This window comes from Urocitellus parryii, chromosome 2, assembly GCF_045843805.1.
Source record: "Urocitellus parryii isolate mUroPar1 chromosome 2, mUroPar1.hap1, whole genome shotgun sequence".
NCBI lineage: Eukaryota > Metazoa > Chordata > Mammalia > Rodentia > Sciuridae > Urocitellus > Urocitellus parryii.
In genome coordinates, this window is record NC_135532.1 from 171,071,817 (window position 1) to 171,091,366 (window position 19,550).

At 43.5% G+C, this 19,550-nt stretch overlaps 1 protein-coding gene across 2 annotated transcripts in view; it reads right to left on the minus strand.

Moving 5' to 3' along the window:
- Mylk (myosin light chain kinase) overlaps positions 1 to 16,504 on the minus strand; it is a 132,359-nt gene extending 115,855 nt beyond the window's left edge. The window contains exons 1-7 of one of the 2 annotated variants that reach the window (XM_026394135.2): positions 16,390 to 16,504; positions 6,437 to 6,485; positions 5,433 to 5,595; positions 4,322 to 4,487; positions 1,530 to 1,676; positions 1,374 to 1,392; positions 1 to 190 (exon numbers count right to left, since the gene is read on the minus strand). In XM_026394135.2, the coding sequence (XP_026249920.2) occupies positions 1 to 190; positions 1,374 to 1,392; positions 1,530 to 1,676; positions 4,322 to 4,487; positions 5,433 to 5,510 (600 nt within the window). In that variant the 5' untranslated portion in view covers positions 5,511 to 5,595; positions 6,437 to 6,485; positions 16,390 to 16,504. Of the gene's footprint in view, positions 191 to 1,373; positions 1,393 to 1,529; positions 1,677 to 4,321; positions 4,488 to 5,432; positions 5,596 to 6,436; positions 6,486 to 16,389 lie in introns of those variants that run through there. The other variant, XM_026394108.2, reaches the window with a different exon arrangement.
- Positions 16,505 to 19,550: the final 3,046 nt, after the last annotated feature.

Here is a 19,550-nt window from a genome sequence, read left to right on the forward strand (position 1 = left end):
CTTGGGTTCCTGCAGGGGCTGTGGCTGGCTGTTTGAGGTGCAGATGGGGGACTGTCCTCCCTGGGGGCTGGAGCAGTTATTACTTGCAGCTGCAGTCTCCAGGCTGTCCAGTTTCGGCCCCTTTGAGACTCCATTGGTTACCTCCTTCCTGACATCTGAATTGGGGACCTCTGCTCTTCTCCCAAATGACCTGTGTGGTGGCAGTGGGGTTAGAAGTGGGGAGGAGCAGGAGGGACAGAATCATCATGTGGTTATCCACAAGCATCACTCATTATAAGCCAGATTCCAGGATCACAAAAGCCCACTAATTAGGGGCAATTAAGAGCAAAAACATTTCTTTGCAGTTTATTTACTTTGCCAAGACACAGCACTGCAGCCATTCTTGACCTGTCCCTGTCCTGTGCCTCCATCCAGAGCCTATTTTATCTACATTTCTCTTCTCCCTGGTGCCCTGAGTTCAAACCACCCAGTTGGTTCTCCTTGTCCACATAGCCCTTCTCCAATCCAGTTCCACAGAGCAACTGTAGTCAATCTTGTAAAAACATTAATCGAATTGTGTCACCTGAAGCTCAAGGGTTTCCCAACAGCTTTCCACTCTATTAAGAATAAAACTGGGGGCCAGGGACACAGCTCAGTGTACTTGTCTAGCAAGCACTGCCAAAAGAATAAAACTAAGCCTCATACAATTCCCCGAAGAGAGCACTGTCTTAGGACCCTCTCAAGACACTGTTTAGGCTGCAGCCACACAGGTCTTCTTTGGGGGCCCCATAGCCCACCTCTCACCTCAAGAGTTTTCACAAATGTTGGACCCTCTGTTTGGAACATGTTTTTCCTGAACTTTTCTTCATGTGCTAATATTATACTTCACAGGTCTGAGCTAGAATATGAAGTTTTCAGAAAGGGCATTGCTGGCCCTGAAATCCAAATTAGCATCTCTCTCTGTCATTCTTCCTCCCAGAGGGACCCCAGTTGTAATTAGGTATTTGTGAATGTTTGAAGCCCTTCTCTACAGTAGACTGCACTCGCAGTCCACATACAGGACAGGAGGCAGCTCATGAGCACTGGCTGGGTGAGTGGGGGGATTCTCGCCTTCCTGAACATGGCTAACCTGGAAAGGTACCGGGAGGATACTGAGGCAGAGGGTGGCACGGAGCTTTCAAGAGTCTCAGAACCAATGATAACCCTGATGTAGAACTGGATGGCATATTACAAAAGGAGAACAGAGCAAAACACAAACAAAAGAACACCCCACACAGTCAATCCTCCTCCCTGTACCACAACTTGGAAGCTCAATGCATTTCTTGATGACATCATTCTTTTCTTGTGGGGCATTTCAAGATGGAAAATGTGACCATCACAAAGCTTAGACCTACCTATTGGTATTGTTCAAACCTGGAAGAAGAGGGAGAGGAGACAGAGAGTTAGTGGAATATTTTATAGACCAAGAAGAGAAAACAATAAGACCACATCTCTTTCCTTTATTACAGAGTTTCCATGTCCCAAGCACTTCCCAGTCACTCTGGCCTCACCCTGCCTCGCTGCTTCTGGCTTCCCTGGTGCTGAACTTTTTGAGTTGTCTGAGAAACTTCTAGTCCTGGAAAGCATAGAAGTTCCAGGGCCTGCACTTGCTGGGCTTTTTGACGGTGGCTGGTGCCCTGGGCCATGGAATCTGCTCCCTTGCATTAAACAGAAGGAAATAAAAATCAGTGCAGGGACAAACCAACCAACAAGAACCCATCTAGAAAAATGTCAAACCCAAACACTTCTAACTTACCCTCAAGAATAGGCCCCAAAAGTGTTTTGTTTTGACAAATACATACTTTAAAAAGCACACGGAGAAAGTGAAATTTTATTCCTTTCTTCCAAGAAAAGGCATACAATATACTTGTTTCCTGCCATGTTATTTTTAAACTTTTATCATAGAAAATTCCAGAATATACAATACTAGAGAGAAGGCTGTCACAAACCCTGAGAGCCATCACAAGATTCAGGAAACAGCAATATGTCCCCAGTCTCATCTCCCCCTTTTTGTTTTGTTTCGTTTGATTTTTTTTTTTTTTTGAGTACTTCAAAACAAATCCCAGGTAGTGCATCACTTTATCATTAAGAACCTTAGCGGGGAGTGGCTTTTAAATTCAATGGTAGGTGAGTAAAGGGAAAGGAGCTAGAACCCTGTTCCAGATGACTGACAGTGGCTCTAGACCCAGAGCTTGTTGCAAAGTTACATTCTTTGATCAGGACCAGGACTTCTTGTTTTAATGCTGTCCAATGGAATAGAAAATACCAGCATGGCCAGGCATGGTGGTGCACACCTATAATCTCAGCGGCTTGGGAGGCTGAGGCAGGAGGATCTTGAGTTCACAGCCAGCCTCAGCAATTTAGCGAGGCCCTAAGCAACTTCTCTGACTCTGTCTCAAAATTTGAAAAATAAAATAGAATATGGGAGATCTTTCCATCTTCTAAGGTCTTCTTCAATATATTTCTTTAGTGTTCTGTAGTTTTCATTGTATAAGTCTTTCACCTCTTTGTTAGATTGATTCCCAAGGGTTTTTTTTGTTGTTGTTTTTTGTTTTTGAGGCTATTGTGAATGGAGTAGTTTTCCTAATTTCTCTTTCTGAGAGTTCATAACTGATGTATAGAAATGCATTTGATTTGTAGGTATTGATTTTATATCCTGCTACTTTGTTGAATTCACTTATTAATTCTAGAAGTTTGGAGATTCCTTAGAAAACTTAGAATGGAACCACCATTTGATCCAGCTATCCCACTCCTCGTCTATACCCATAGGACTTAAAATCAGCATACTATAGTGGTGCACCCACATCAATGTTCATATCAGCTCAATTCACAATAGCTAAACTGTGGAACCAACCTAGATGTCCTTCAACAAATGAATGGATAAAGAAATGGTGGTATATACACAATGGAATATTACTCAGCATTAAAAGAGAATAAAATTATGGCATTTTCAGGTAAATGGATGGAGCTGAAGAATATCATGCTAAGTGAAGTAAGTGAATCCCAAAAACCAAAGGCTGAATGTTCTCTCTAGTAAGTAGATGCTGATCCATAATGGCAAGGGGCACGGGAAGAATGGAAGAACATTGGGCACAAGGTAGGGAGAGGAAGGAAGAGGGCATGGGAGCAGGAAAGATGATGGAATGAGATGGACATCATTACCCTAGGTACATGTATTACTACACATGTGGTGCAACTCTGCATGGTATACAACCAGATCAGTGAAATTTGTGCTCCATTTGTGTACAATGAATCGAAATGCATTCTGCTGTCATGTATAACTAATCAGAACAAATAAAAATAAAATAAAATAAAAGGACTGAGGATGTTGCTCAGTGGTTAAGCACCCCTGAGTTCAATCCCTGGTATTAAAAAAAAAAGAAAGATAATGCCAGTGTGCACTGTACATACATCAAGGCTGTTTCATGAAACTTGTTTCAGTTACATACGTTTCTACGCACAAATATGTTCTGGGTTGTGGTGTCCAACAAATTTCTTTCTGTGTAATGTAGCCAAAAAAGCAAAAGGGGCAAGGTGGCATAGTTTCTGAGAAAGGAAGGAGATGCAAAAGAGAAAAATCACCCAAGGGAAGAGGGAAAAAAGGGAGGAAGAAGGAAGCAGCCTTCCTGATCCTCAAGCCAGAGCCAACTTCCGTGACTAATGAAACTGGTGACCATTGGCTACCATGCCCAGTGAAGTGATGTCCACCCCTTCCCACCCACATGCTCTGGCTTCCCCAGACTGGACCTAGAGGAACCAAGAGAACTGTAAGGAGGACGCATGTTCAGATCTCAAAGGAACAAGTGACAAGGGCTGATGGTTCTAGAAAGGAAGAGTGGGGATAAAATGGGATGCTAACATGTCCAGTCTGGTGGAAGGGAAAATGGGAATACTAAGGAGAAAGAGTTAAGTTGCGGGAACATCTGGTTTGAAGGACAAAGTAGATAACAAGTTAAGTTTTAGGCAAGGGGTGATAGCAAGACGTTAGCAATGTCCACTCTTCTAATTGGCAATTAGAGGTACAAAAAAGGTGTCTGGGTGAGAAGGAAGAACTGAAGACAAAGGGGTGGGGTCATGTGTAGGGACACAAATTAAATGGGCAGCCAGCTCAGGGCATCTTCCTCTAGGGCCAGAACTGTACTGCAGGCCCATCTCCTTTTCTTCCTGTTAAAGACGCTGCCCCTGGGGATGCGTGGGTAAGTGTGCCACATGTATACACATCAGATGTGCAATGAGCAAGCATCCTGGGGTGGGGGGTGTTCACACACCTGGAAGGGGTCCCCCTGCATAGTGCCGCACCTACCTGGGATGGAGAGCTCAGCTGACATGGAGGCCTTTCCTGACCCGTTCACCACCATGCACGTGTACACGCCCACATCATCCTGGGTGACCTCATGGATTTCCAGAACCTGCATCCCATTCTTCTCAGACATAGTCACACGGGCACTTGGCTGCAGTGGGACGTTTCCCTGTGGATGGCAGAAGGGTGGCTTGGTCACAGAAGTCTGCTCACCTTTAGGCACTGTCCTCCCACCTCCTGTCAATCCTGTGGGACAGATACTGGGCGGCACAGCCCTCTGCTCGGGGCTCTGTGAACGTGCTCAGAGGGCATGACTTGAGGTTGTGTCTATGGTGTGGTGTTGGGTCCAGCTTGGAGAAGGCACTGGAAACTGTTTCATAGGAGCCCTAGCTTGAGATAGGGAGCCCTATATTCCTTACTTCGGTGCTTCATTGCTTTCCTATTCCTTTTATGCTTTTCCCAGGGTGAGTGTGGAAGAATTAGAAAGTAGGCAAAAGGTGTCCTAACACCCATCTTTATCCAGGAGTTTCAACTCCAGGAAACCTACTCTCCCTGGCCTTGACCCCCGCTGTTCCTTTGTTCTTCACTGCCTGTCCCACTCCAATGCTGCTGTCCTGCCTCCACATCCCCCCCCCCCCCCCCCCCGCTGGCCACTGCATTCCCTTCACCCAGGCCTGAATGATTTATGAAGCACTTTCACATGGAGTCTCCACAACATTTTGAGTTAGGTGGTATTGTTCCCACCTCACAGATAAGGAAACAGTGTTCCAAGAGATCAAATGACTTGTACAGTGCCACATGCTTTGTGACACAGGGAGCTGTGACCTCAAGCCTACCATCCTAACTTCCTATTCCACCCTCGAGGTGTTCAGGTCCGTCTTGCTCAGAAATTTCATGATATTTCTTGAGCACAAGAATTAGAGCAACAGGAGAGAACACAAAGAGGGGCGAAACCATGCATCGTCATCAAGCATACAAAGGAACCTTGTGAACCCCCTACGGATGGAACAGAAGGAACTGTCTGAAGTGACAGACTCCCAGTAGTCCCAGGGTCTAACGCCGAGCTCTCAGGGCCACCTGGCCTGGGTCAGAGTCAGGGAAGATGAAATCTCACCTTGAGCCAGGTGACCTGTGGTTGTGGCCGGCCAGTGATCTTGCAAGAGAATCGCCCCATCTGTCCTTCTCTGGCCATTGCTCGGCCCAGCTTGGTAGCAAACTTTGGTGGACACTCACCCCAGATGCTAGGACAAGACCCTGCTGAGGCTGAATATCTTCCCCTGGAAAGAGATCACAAGAAAATCCAGTCCTTAAACAAGGCAGCAAGTTGATCCTCCTCCCTCCACCTGTTCCAAATCTTTTAAGTTGTAATCAGAAACCATTCAAGGGTAGCCTACCCGACTCTAGACCTTAAACAATTTCTTCTGCCACTTCTGGAAGAATGTATGGCACCAAAACCTATTTCCTGTACCATTTGGGCTTGCAGCTACACTTCATTTACTAGTCTCCCTTGCAGTTAGGGACACCTGAATTCAACTGAGCTCTGGTCAAAGTCTGGGTTTTGGCCAATGACCATGAGCAGAGGTGTTGTTGCAAATTCCAGGGCTGACTCATAGAAACCTCCCACAAGATTTTCCACCTTCTTTCTTGCCCACACCACTGGCTAGATGCAGATTCCAGGAGATGGAGCAATAAAATGGAGGAAGCCTGGGCTGCTGGAAGAGAACATGCAAGACTCTCCACCTGCTCAAGAATATGTGAAATGAACTCCCCCTTCCTGGGACAAAAAGCTTTCCCTATGGTAAGCCATTGCAATTTGGGGCTTCTTTGTTACAGAAACTACTATTACTTGCCCTTTCTAAGTCTGCGCATTTAAATATTTTGATTATTGCCTTGACAGAGTTCTCTGCAGACTATAGCCATGCCTCCCACTTCCTTACCATTTAGCAGGTGGACCAGTCAAAGGGGGCTATCCACAGAATTTACCAGGTCAGGAGGTACTGTGGGAAAGATTCGCTTCACTAGGTTCCCACTCTTTAATAATTACAACCTATGTGCTGGTCTAGTCAGCAGAAAAACCAAACCCAACCCTGAATCCGGCTCGAACATCCTGGAACTTACCCCAAGGTTTTGGAAACAACGGGTCGATCACGCTTCTTCCCAAAACTCTCTGTGAAGAAGTGAAACAGAAAGAGGGCTGAACAGTCATGTTGGAGCCACCAACATGAAGCAATGACATGAAGATTCAACAACAGGGGCAGGGTGAGACAATGATGGTAACATAAGCATGTGTAGAGTCACTGTGGGCATGAACACATTACCATAAGAATTTCTTGCAATAACTTAATGAGGCTGGTACTACACTATCCTATTTTTTAAATGGTTGAGAAAAGTGTGAAAGAAGTTACCCATACAAGTTCACAGAGCCAGGAACAGTGCAGGAATTTACTCAGGTCTGCTAGGTTCTAGAACATTTCACCACTCTGCTAAGTTTGGAGGTGTAACTCAGGATCTTCCACTGGGGATTATCTGTGGTGATCCAGGACCTCTCCAGTACAGACCCAGTGTAGGAGAAGGGAGATTTCCAGGCATATCTCTCTTCATATCTACTCATGACAGACACAACCAACACTTCATCCTTCCATGGAAGGCCCATCAAATAGCAACAAGCTGGAATGAAACAGACAAGTCACTGCAGATGAGCTACAGTGGGGCCAGCATCTCCCAGGGAATCTACTATGCTGTCCCACTTGGCACTGCCAGTCCTGGCTGAGAATTTGCCACATCAGGTGCTGCTAACTCTGAATGGGCAGGAAGCAGTTAAATAGCAAACTCAGGAACACAGCTGGGGTCAGCTGGTTTTATCCAGTTGCTATAGCTGGGGAGAGACAATTCATAATGGGACCAGGAAATAACTATGCAGTAGTGGGTTGATGTTTTTTTGTTTTTGTTTTTGTTTTGTTGTTGTTGTTGTTTGTTTCTTGAGACATGACACAGAGGAGGAGGAAGAGAGGATATTTTTAAGATGGTGAGCACCCTGGAAGTTGTTCTAATTTTGTTGCAAGCAAGGAATTTTTATAAAAGCCTACCCAAGGCATGCAGGAAAGGGTGTAAGTCATTTTGTGATACTAGCAGGTAGTCACAATGGGTAATTTTCAGGGTGTTAATCGGAAAGGGTAAACTGCTTTAAATTCTTGCACAGATCACATTTATATGACTGCATAGGAATGCAGGAGTGGAGGAGGAAGACCATGGCTGAGTACATCCCTCAGCCACACCTGTTTTGAGGTTTCACCAGAACTTCCTGCAACATAAAGATCAACATAAAGCACCTGCATCACATATGACTGGACAGGACTACACATGCATTTCTGTTTAACATAATACTCAGTGAGCTTGGTCTAGTTTTTGTTCCATAATGTGATCTGGTTCTTGTCATTCCATTCTCTGTTCAAGGTTAAAAGAATTTCTAAACTGATAAAAAAAAAAAAAAAGAGAGAGAGACTTGTTCTGAAGGATCTAGACGTTAAATACAGGAAAAAAAAAAAAAAAGCTGGCCCTCACACACTGCAAGAGAAAGGTAAACCATTCAGTCCTTCTGGAAAGTATTTGAGCAAGTAAAAATCAAACTTTAAAGATGCTCTGCTCTGAGCTGGGAGCTATGGCGCACGCCCACATGTAATCTCAGCGGCTCAGGAGGCTGAGGCAGGAGTATTGTGCGTTCAAAGCCAGCCTCAGCAACTTAGTGAGGCCTAAGGTAACTCAGTGAAACCTGTCTCAAAAAACAATTTTTTATTTTTTTTAAAGGGCTATGGATGTGGCTCAGTGGTTAAGTGCTCCTGGGTTCAATTCTTGGTACCAAAACAACAATAACAACAACAAAATACCCAACAATAATAACAAAATAAAATGAAAAAACTCTCGGCTCTTGGACCAGAACCTCCCTTTTTGGGACTCCAAAGGATAAAATGCTAAAAATAGAAAATAAAAATAGAAATTACAGAGATGTGCATTTTGGTCTTATTTGTACTTAGATGTCACACAGTACAAAGAAAATGTAGTTACATTTTGTTCTTCCATTAAATTTTTTAAGAATAAATGAAACATGCAGAAATATGTTAAAATAGTACCTCATTTGCTCCTGGTGGACAACAAACAGGCTATGATCGTCACCACTCCACTGAGCTCCAACCTGACTACCATCTTGTCAAACCCAATGGTTAATCCTCTGTTCCCATATCACTTGGATGATCATACCATTTGGCATGTAGGCCACTCCCTTAGGGCACTTTCTCTTCTAGATTCTCCTGCTTTTCCAGGTTTCTCATCCCCCCTCCACTCTTCTCCTTAGCCTCTGCTGCTGGGGTCCCCTAGGGCTGGCCCTGGGCATTTCCTCAGCTCTTGCTACTCTCTCCTAGGGAATTTTAGCCCCATAGCTTTAAATATCACCTACATGCCGATAAGCCTTCAAGCCATAACCCCACCAGAACTTCTTATTCACTCATAGGGTTATCCAGAACATTCCCCAGCACATTGTAGGTATTCAAATCTTTGTAAAAAAAAATTATGAACAAAGAGTGACATACAAAATTATATATTCAAGATGATCATCATTGGGTAAAAATATAACACCAAACACAAGAAAATAATCAATAGAAAAGATATCAAAATGATAGTTATTGTGATTGTTTTGGACTCTCAGTAATTTAATTCAGATGTGTTTTCTAAAATCGAAAAGTATCATAGTAAATAAATAAACAAAACATGAACTAGTCACAAGAGGAAAAAAATGGAGGGTAAGAGACAGAGAAAGTAAAATCTGGCACCTAAATGAGGGTAGATAGGGCTTCCAACACATGCTCCATACAGTCACATTACCCACACAGGCCCTACTAACGCTCTCATTGCACCTATCAATACTACTGTGCCACTCATATCATCTTGGAGTAAAAAAGGATATAGGATAAAAATCAGACTGATCAACTGATGAAAGGATCAACAAAATCCATCTATCCACACAAGCCATAAAAAGGAATGAAGTACTGATACACGCTATGACATGAATGAACACTGAAATCAAAGTATGCCAAGTGAAGGGACAGACCGCAAAGGCCACATATTGTAGGATTCCATTCATATGAAATGTTTAAAAGAAGCAAATCCATAGAGAAAGAAGGTATCAGTAGTTGCCAGAGCCTTGGGGAGGAGAGAAAACTCAATGCGTATGGGATTTCCATTTGAGGTAATAAAAATCGTTCTGGAACTAGACAGTAGTAATAGTTGCACAACATTGTGACTGAACTTAATGGCACATCTTAAAATGGTTAAAAGGGTATTTTTTTTAACGTGTATTTTACCACAGGTTAAAAAAAATTAGACTGAGCATTTTGGAAACTCATAATTCAAAGAACAAAATTCTTTAAAAAGAAAAGAAAAAAGGTGGCATTTCTTAACAGACTTGCGAAAGAATGCTATTTAGAGGTGCTTCTGTGTCTGAGTAAGAGCAATTTATGGCATAACTCAAGGGCAACATGTAAAGCAGCCAGCTAAAAGTGGAACTGAGGAACACTTATTTTAATGTGAGTTAACACCAGAGAGTTAAGATCAATACAAAGAGAATTTGGGCTAAAGTAACTAACAGGGCCTATTAATAGGAAAAAAATTTAAGTTGCAAATTGTCAGATAAGGCAAAATTAATTTTGCAAAAGTATGAAAATCTGGCAGAACAGGAAGGCCAGGTTGAAAAATAAGCGGAAAGGGGATTAAAGTAGAAGGTCAAAAATAGAAGGGTGAGTTAGGAGGACTGAAGACAGGGTCAAGTTGGCAAGGAAAAGACCAAGACACTGAAGGTATTTTAACAATTTGGCTTAGATTTTTCAAGGATGAGTACAAGAGAAAGCCTATCAGGTTTTAGGTGTGAAAAGTTCAACAGAGGAGGGATAAAATTAAATCTGGCCCTTTTCCATCAAAGGATATGGAAAGATGGAATGCAAGCAGAACATACTGCTCAAAAGATGAATAATGTGGTCAAGACTGAGGAGGAGAAATTCTTCTTAAAAGGTGCAGTGACATAATTTATCATTCAGGCAGACAGTCTCTCAATGTACACATGCCAGGCCAACAGGAGTGGACCCTGAGTGTTCCGGAAATCTAGGAAGCAGTCGCCTTGTGAGCCAACTTCATGTTTCTTAAGGCCTGCCTAGAAGAGTACTCCCTCTCTATCAGAATAAAGTGCACGTCTTATAACATTTAGTAGTGTCCCTGTGCATCCAGAATCAAAGTTCACTGCTAATTATCCATACATATGATTTCAAAAAGAAAATAAATGTGAAACCTTAATAAAAATATGGAGACACAGAAGGAAAGCAAATTATCATCCCCTGTAGTTCAACATGTAACTGTTCACATGTGACTATTTCAATATGTACATGCTCAGACACACGAAAAGACCAGGAAATGCTCAGAGTTTGCATCAGCTCATAGTGCGTGTTTGGATTTAAAGGTGAATGATCAAAAACCATGCTGTACAAGTAGTTAAGGAAAATGAAAGCACACAGGTGGAAAATAGAATAAAAATAGTGCTAGGGTAAACAACAGAGCAGATGTTATATAAAAAAAAGAAAGAAGAAAATAACCTTAAAAGGAGATATTGTAGGAAAGAGTCTTACAATCCTACCATACCTTAAAACACACATTCCATGAACCCTTTGAACAAAGGAGAAGTAATAACAAGAGGTCATAGAGGAGCAATGTTAAGATAAAACCACAAAATAACCAGCTTTAACATGCATTCTGTTTATAACAGAGATTCAGCACCTTACATCAAAGTTTTTAAGATATGTAAGGTTAACAGTAAAATCCCATGAGCCAGGCATGGTGGCGCATGCCTATAATCCCAGAGGCTCTGGGGACTGAGGCAGGAGAAACATGAGTTCCAAGCCAGACTCAGCAACTTAAAGAGGCCCTAAGAAACTCAGTGAGACTCTGTCTCTAAAATTAAAAAAATAAATAAAAATACAAAAAGGGCTGGGGATGTGATGCAGTGGTTGAGTCCCCCTGGGTTCAATCCCTGTACCAAAAAAAAAAAAAAAAAATTCAATGAGACACCTACATTTCATGTGTCTCCACCAATTTAATGCTCTTTAGTTTTAAACCTATTGAGTTTCAAGTCTCCTCTTATCCATATTTTCAAGGCAATAATACATGACAACAGCATAGTAACTGTGTTCTACATATATATAAGAATACAAACTAATTTTGTATATATATGATTTAGTAGAAAATGTGCACAGAGTAAATTTTTCAGTAATTCTGAGCTATAACTTTATTCCTTTTAAGTTTCCCTCTATGTAATGAACCTTTCTTAAATCATATGGCATATTTTTGCAACCTCCTGAAAACCTTTTTTGGTGTTATTTAGGACTAAGGAACCACTGACTTACATGTTTGTGTCTGGTAGGACTGTAAGGAACAGGGGAGAGATCCTACTGTGAGCACATCCTGCACCCTGTGCTTGCCCAGCAGCTCCCCAACCCCGGGGAAGTGCTTCTCCTAAGTGCCCCCTAGAGGGTGGTACTGACTCCACTTAGAGCCAGTGGCTTAAGAAAACCTCTGGAGAAATGCCTGGATCAGAGCTCCTGGTTGAACATTAAACTTGATATTCAAGGAAAAAAAAAAAAAAGCGAGTGAAAAAAAAAAGTTGAAACTAAAGGTCACTGCTCCATGTGTGTGGATATTATTTTTGCAGAGTTTCTGACTCCTCTTTCCTCTTGGAATCACTGTGCCTTTCTCTTGAGGCTCAGATTTTACTCTACCTTCCATTGTAAGTACCAGTCTTCCTATAGGAGCTCTGGCTAATGCTTATATATATTAGGAACTGAATCAGTATTTCAGTATCGATGAGGTCCTCAAGAAAGCCACACAGGCAGTCCACAAATACTTACTGAGCTCCTACTATGGGACAGACCCTCTATGATTCAGGCCCTGTGTTAGGTTTCAGCAGTGTGCATTCAGTAGCTGATTAAAAAACAAAAAGACATACATCTTTGCCTTTGTGGAGTTTACAGTTTAGTGGGGAAGAAAAACATTGAATAATACTTATGTATAATTTAGACACAAATAAGCTTAAGCATAAAGAATGGTGAGAACTGAGTGCTTTGGGAAAGATCCTAAGCTAGCCACCTACGGTAATGAGGGACAGTTTCCCCAAAGCAGTGCTTTTTAATCTAGAGGATGAGCAGGATTTCTTGGTGGAGAGAGGTGAGGAGCAGCCTGGGCCATGGCTCCAGCTGAGAAAGACCTTGGCATCTTGGCATCTTGTGACAGCTGGAAGGTCTATGTGGCTGGAAATGAGTAGGCAAGGGGGATATTGGAGAGGTCAAGAGCCAGCTCACACCTGCAGGGTCTGGTTGAGGAGTGTGGGTTTTAATTCAAAGGCAATAGTAAATCACTGGAGGATCCACAGTGAGGGAAGTAATAAAATCTGATGTGAAATTTTAGAAAGATATTTTAAATAGCATTATGGACATTAGAGCAAGGTATGGACAGAAGCAGGGAGACCAGTGGGAGCATTTGCAACAGATAAGCAATGATATTGCCAACTAGGACCTGGATGGTAGCAGTGGGGATGAAAAGACATGAACAAATAACTGTTCTGCTCCAGACCTATGGAACCAGCATCTTGGGGTTAATGAGATTGCCCAAGTGATGCATGCATTCGTATATTTGTACTGAAAAATCTTGCAACATTGGAAGGTTCCACCCGTAGTCCAGATTTCCTCTTCACCTGCCAACTTGGCTTTTCCTGGGCTCCTGAGCACATGTCCTTAAAGTTAAACCTGACATGACTCTCCCTCAAATGCAAAGGACCTTCTTACCACCAGGTATGGGGGACATGCAGCATTGGGCACCTATTCTCACTCTACCCTATACTCCAGGTCACTCTGTGGACATGATGGACCAGGACTACCCACCACCTTGTTCATTCATGTGGATTTCTCATCTTATTTTCTATCTAAGCCTTGTTTATCCCCAGATGGGACCTTCCAGAACTATGATGAGCAAAACAGTAGCCACTGGCCACATGGTTACTGAGCACTTGAAATATAGCTAGTCTGAATCTAGAATGTAAGTATCTTATTAAGAATTTCCACATTGATTAAACATTGAAATAATATTTTGGGTATGTTGAGTTAAATAAAATATGCTATTAAAATTATTTCAAGTGATTTTTAAAATATAGCTACTAATAAGTTTAAGATGACACATGTGGCTCACATTATATCTCAATTGGACAGTACCGTATTAGAGAACAGACCTGGGTCCCCTCCACTAGTGGGGAAGCTCCCTGAGGGCAAGCACATGTCTCATCCTTGCTCTTCACTGAGCCTCAGGGCTCAAGCTCTGTGGAGGTGGGCAGGTGTCAGTGTTGGCTTCCAAGAGCCTTTCCAGGGCTCAGACCATGGCTCCTTTCCACAGAAGAAGGCCCTGAATCATTGCATGGTCCTGTTTTCAAGGCACTTATCCTCATGTGTGATACGTATGTTTCTTGGTTCTGATTGCCAAATTGGAAGTCAAGTTAGGAAGCGTTCTCTCTTACAGGTTTCCCTCTGTAAGTAGCTCTAAGATGTTGAGCTCAACCTAAATTCTTTCAAGGCTTCCTCTCACTGGCTGCTATTTGCCAGTAGCTGGGCTGATCCTTACACCACCCTCTGGGGGCGGCCATCAGCCCCAACTTACAGAAGAAGAAATAAGGCTAAGAAAGATTAATTTCACTATATTCAGAAGTCAGTAGAGCTAAATTCCAATCCAAGACTATTAGACTTTCTTCCCATTGTACAACACTGCCTCCTAAACTTGACTCGTAAAGGGTAAAAAGGCTCCACATATTAACTACCCTTTTAATTCCAGGAACTCTGCTCTTTCTGGGTAAGAACATCCTTAGGAAGCACAATACATGATATTGGTGGGGCCACCAACCACACATCAGTTGACATCGGCCTGATGCTAAAGCAGAATGTACACAGGCAAATTCAATCTGAAAGGGGTTGCAGCCTCTAGCCCGTTCTCCACCTCTGTAGGTTAGAAGGCATAAAGCATCTTAATGGGCCCAAGTCTCTCCAATTAAAACCAAGAGGCAGGGTCAAGAGACTAAGCCTTCTCTCATTCCTCAATCCTGCCCCACTGCCTTTCCCCAGCCATGACCTGCTAAAATGTTCTCTCTTGGTTAAGACATCAGATCTAACTTCCTCAACAATGGGAATTGAAAAAACAGGTCTTCAAGTTTTCTAGGTGTCATATACCTCCCCCGCCTTCTTAAAACGCCCCCATCTTCCCTTAATCGAATCATAGAAAATAAGGTCTGTTCTAGGTGGTAGAGACAATGAAGTTCACAGCCTTTATTCTGCAGAAACCAAGGTCCAGAGGTTCAGAGTCACACATTGGCAAAAGTTGAGATAAGGGCTTTGGACCTTGCCTCATAGCTCAGTTTCTATTTCCCCAGCTCGAAACAGGAGATCAGAAACGGGGGACAGCATAATTTTTGTTTGTGAGCCTCAACTCAAAGTTTGGGCATTGTAAAGTGAATAACATAGGGGACAGCACCACCAGAATGGGAACAATGAGGTCCATCCCAAGACTAACCAGAGGCCCTTTTCCTCCTGGAGTGTCCCAGCCACAGGTACTTTGAAGGTCATTGAAATGAGTGAGTCACTTGGTTAAAGAATTTAAGGAAAGCATCCAAACTATGCATACTCTGCTCTGTGAAACAGCTTGTCTGCCCTTCCATGCTGTGGGGAAACACAGGGAAAGTAGGACACAGAGTACCACTGGCCCAGGTGCATCTCACCCCTTTCTGGAACCTTCCATGGTTACCTTATCCCTTCATCCCCAACCCTCACTCATAGATCCTGAAAACCTGGTTGGGAGAACAGACTTCAGAAAGGTAAAAAAATGAGTTTGATCCTCTGGTTTATAAGTGCTTAGAAAGGCCTAGAAGGGTTGGGGGAAGCCTATCTTACTTTGGAGGGTCTGGCAGACCCCTATGTCTTTTCAGAATTAAGCTCTTGAGTATCAATCAGACAGTGGCCTGACTTGCACACGTTCTCTCCTAGTGGAGTGGCTTCAGCATGCTTCAGGGTGCACCATGGCAAAAACAACAACAACAACAACAACAAAACAGTTTCACTTATGGTCAAATGCTTCTTATAAAAGTTTTAAAGTTGATAGGATGTTTTAAGTACAGAGGGAAAAAGTACAATATAACTAACCATTGTTAGCACATCGTGAGTTTATATCCTGTATATCTTTTGGAGTTACACAATATTTTTATACTGGGTGTGTGTTACTTCATGATGATGCTAATGAAGACACATGGTGTCCACCCATTCTCCCAAATATTCAGTGTAGACCTATGCAGGGAAGGTTTTAGATGCTGGCAGTGGGAAGGGTGAAGCTCCTCTGTGTCCCTGAGCTTCCATGCAGTGGGGGTGGAGGAGACAGATATAAGACAGTGATAAGCCCTAGAGGTGGTGGGAGGATGGACAGTCATGGGCTGAGCTGCTCAGAAAGCATTTGTCTAAGGAGCAGACTTTTGAGTGGAAATCTGAAGCATGTGAGGATGAGTCAGGTGTGGGACTGAGGGAAGAGCTTGTCTTTAGGCAAGGAACACAGAGTGAAGTCCCCAAGGTCTCACTTAAGGGAAAACAAGAAGGGGGGGGCATGACCCCCATGGGAGAGCAGGTGAGGAGGGTTATAAGGCAGATCTAGGGCAGATCAGCAGGGCTTTGAAGGCCTCTGTAAGGGGTCCAGTGTCAATGTCAGTGTGGGGAGAAGCCACAGAGGCTTGAGCAGGAAAGCAAGTGATTCCTAGTTTGACAGTCCAGGGGTGCCTCCCGTTTTCTTGGGGACCACATGCCTCCCATTAAGATGGATGTCCCGAGTCTGAGGATGGGGTGTGCTTTCTCTTATAAGTCAGTCCCTCTACGTCCTAGGAGAGGGCAGAGGCAGGAGCTGCAGGCCTTGGGCAACTGAAAGCTCACTCAGCTCCCAGCAGGGCTCTGCCTTCCGAGACTCACCTTCCACTGTCAACTCCACTGTCACCTGGCGGGTGCCACAACCATTGCGGGCTTCACAGGTGTACTTTCCCTTGTCCTCCTCATGGACAGCATGAATCTCAAGGCTGAAAGTCCCTCGGACACCACAGTTTAGCAGGAAGCGGCCCCCGTTGGTGATGGGTTGCCCATTTCTGTGCCATGTCACCTGGGGTTCTGGGTAACCCCGGACCTTCAAGAAAAAGAAGAAAGGGGGAGAGATTATATCTCCTGAGTATTCCCTCTGTGCCAGTTCCCTGAGTGCCTGACACACGTTAACTCATTTAAGCCTCACAACAACCCTCCAAAGAGATAACTACTTTTATCCCCAATTTATAGAAGAGGGAAATTGAAGTACAGAGTTTGGGTCATTTTCTTTCCTTTTTTTTTTTTTTTTTTGAGGGGGGTGGTGCTGGGGATTGAAACCAGGGCCTTGTGTATGTGAGGCAAGCACTCTACCAACTGAGCTATGTCCTCAGTTGGGGTAATTTTCTAAGGTCTCAAAGATAGAAAGTGGCAAGTTCAGGCATTCTGGCTCCAGAGCCACAATACACATGATTCTCAAGTCTGAAAGCAAATTGGGATGTTGGGGGGGGGGGACTTTCAAAGAATGCCAGTGCCCACACCCCAGCTTGGACCCATTAAATCAGAATCCTGCAGGGATGGGAGGCTGGTGCAGAGTGAGCGTGAGGATTCTAAATCAGTGCTTCTTACTTTAACACAGGAAGAATCTCTGAGGATCCTAATGAAATGCACGTTCCACCTGTACAGGTCTGGCTGGAGGTTCTGCAGCTTGGGACAAACTCTCAACCCTGCTGATGCTGCTGGTCCCTGGAACTGGCCTGGTGGAGGGAGGTCTATAGCCACCTGCCACACACAGCAATGGAGCACTTGCAGTGTGGCTGGGGAGACTGAGCTGCCCTGTTGGCATACACTACACACTGGCTTTTAAAGATAGTATAAAAGGACATACAAGATCTCAGTAATTTAGGGCTGGGGTTGTGGCTCAGTGGCAGAGTGCTTGCCTCACATGTGTGAGGCACTGGGTTTGATCCTTAGCACTGCATACAAAAATACACACATATAATAAAGGCATGCTGTCCATCTACAACTACAAAAGTTTTTTAAAATCTCGATAATTTAGAAATGCTGATTACATGTTGAAAACATAGTGGCTTTTATATATTGCTTTAAATAAATAGTTAATTTCACCTGTCTCTACTGTTTTCCTGTGGCTACTGGAACAGTGGCAACTCCACGCATGCCTCGAATGGTATCCTGGGACAGTGCTGCACTGAACTGTTGCCTTTTTCCAACAATAGTTTGTAGCAGGTATCGACTGAGCACGAAGTGTTCGGCACTTTCTGAAGTACTTGGCTCATTGAGCCTCAGAGCAAGTCATTCAAAGAGAGGACAACTCTCAGAAGAAGGGGAAATGCAGAAATAAATTCCAAAAAGAGAATTCCCTTTGAGTTTCAAAGAAAGTAAGTTCCCCAGAGGCCTCAAACACCTGAAACTCAGCAGGTTCCTCAGGGTGGACTACTCTTTGGAGGAGCAGGGTTCAGTGTGGTGTACAATGTGCAGTCGAGGACAGAGCATTGGGGACTTGAGCACTAGAAAATGCACAGAAAACACCATAGAAGTCTCCTGAGAATAAAGTTGTGCTAAGAAATAGTGGTAACATAGCTTTGATCCATGTATCCACTCCAAGACAAGAGAGAATGGATGCAGATAAAGGGAAAGCAAAATTCACTGCATGAACCCAAGCTGCATTTACAAAGAAAGTATCCAATGACCTCAGCTGAGTCTCCTCTGTCAGATCAGGGAGTGATATCATACCGGCTCACAGGAGAGCTCAGCACACAGCCTGGGGATCCACACACCCATATAAAATCATGTCATTGTGAACTATGTTGATATAGAGGTTCATTTAACAGGACATTAGATAATGACTACCCACATTAAAACATTGTTGTTTGCATTTTCAGAAAACAACTAAGGCAGCCCTCTTCTACAGTAGGAAGCCCCTTGGGAGGCTGGTCAGGTAGTGAATTTGCAAATCATCTTTATTTCTCCTACACCATGTTAGGCAGGGTTGACCCACCCTCCCAAAGATGAAAACAGGTCTCCTTTCAGCTTCCAAGAAAAAAGGTGCCAAGCTGGCTATGTGGGAGGAGATAAATCATTAATAGCACCAAAGGCACCCTAGCATTCCAACCGCAAGCACCTTGGCCCCCTGCAGGCCAGCTTAGTGGCCCATCAGGCCCTGAGGCATCAATGATTAACTGGGGATACTGCAAGCCTTCAAGACCTCAGGGACATGATCCCTAGGTCCTTTTCTCTTTTCTCCTCATTGTCTACACATACCCCAAGTTACCTCTGAAATGCCCTGTTAAAAAAAATACTCTAGGGATTTTAAAATGAGAATATTTAAATATGAGAATTTTAAATAAGAGAATACAGACTCAATGAAACTTTGGTTTTCAGAGGACCTCCCACATAAAGAGTCATTTTTTTTTTTTCTGGTACCAAGGATTGAACCCAGAGGGGCTTATCTACTGAGCCACATCCTCAGCCCATCTCCTATTTTTTTTAGTTTGCTAAGTTGCTGAGGCAGGCTTTGAACTTGTGATCCTCCTCCCAAGTGCTGGGATTATAGGCACCCGGCTCATATAAAGAAACTTATTTGACTCTCACAACTCTACAAGGGAGGTGTCTTAGGTTGGGCTATCCAGAAAGAAAACCTGAGGGCTTCAGAGACCTTATTTGTGAACCTTGCCAACACCCAGGGCAGTAGGAATAGGCCTGGTTAAGGGAGCCCTGGTGGGACACCAAGAGTGTCCATGACAGCACACAAAGGCAATCATGTTGTCGTTCCACAGAGCTGAGAGAAGAGTGGAGGCATGGGTGGTTTGCCAGTGATCTCACGTGACAGATTAAGTGGCACATTTAAGACCATAAGTTTAGTCTAAAAGTTGAGTGGCTGTTTCCAGGGCTCTTTGTATATAAACTTGTGTTTTTGATGAAAAAAGTTCTGTAGAACCAAAGCAGTGGTAAGTGTCTACCCCTAATGGACCCTAAATCTCTTAGAGATTAAAGCATGATTTTCTATCCACTTTAGGAAAACATCGAAGGGTTCACAAAAG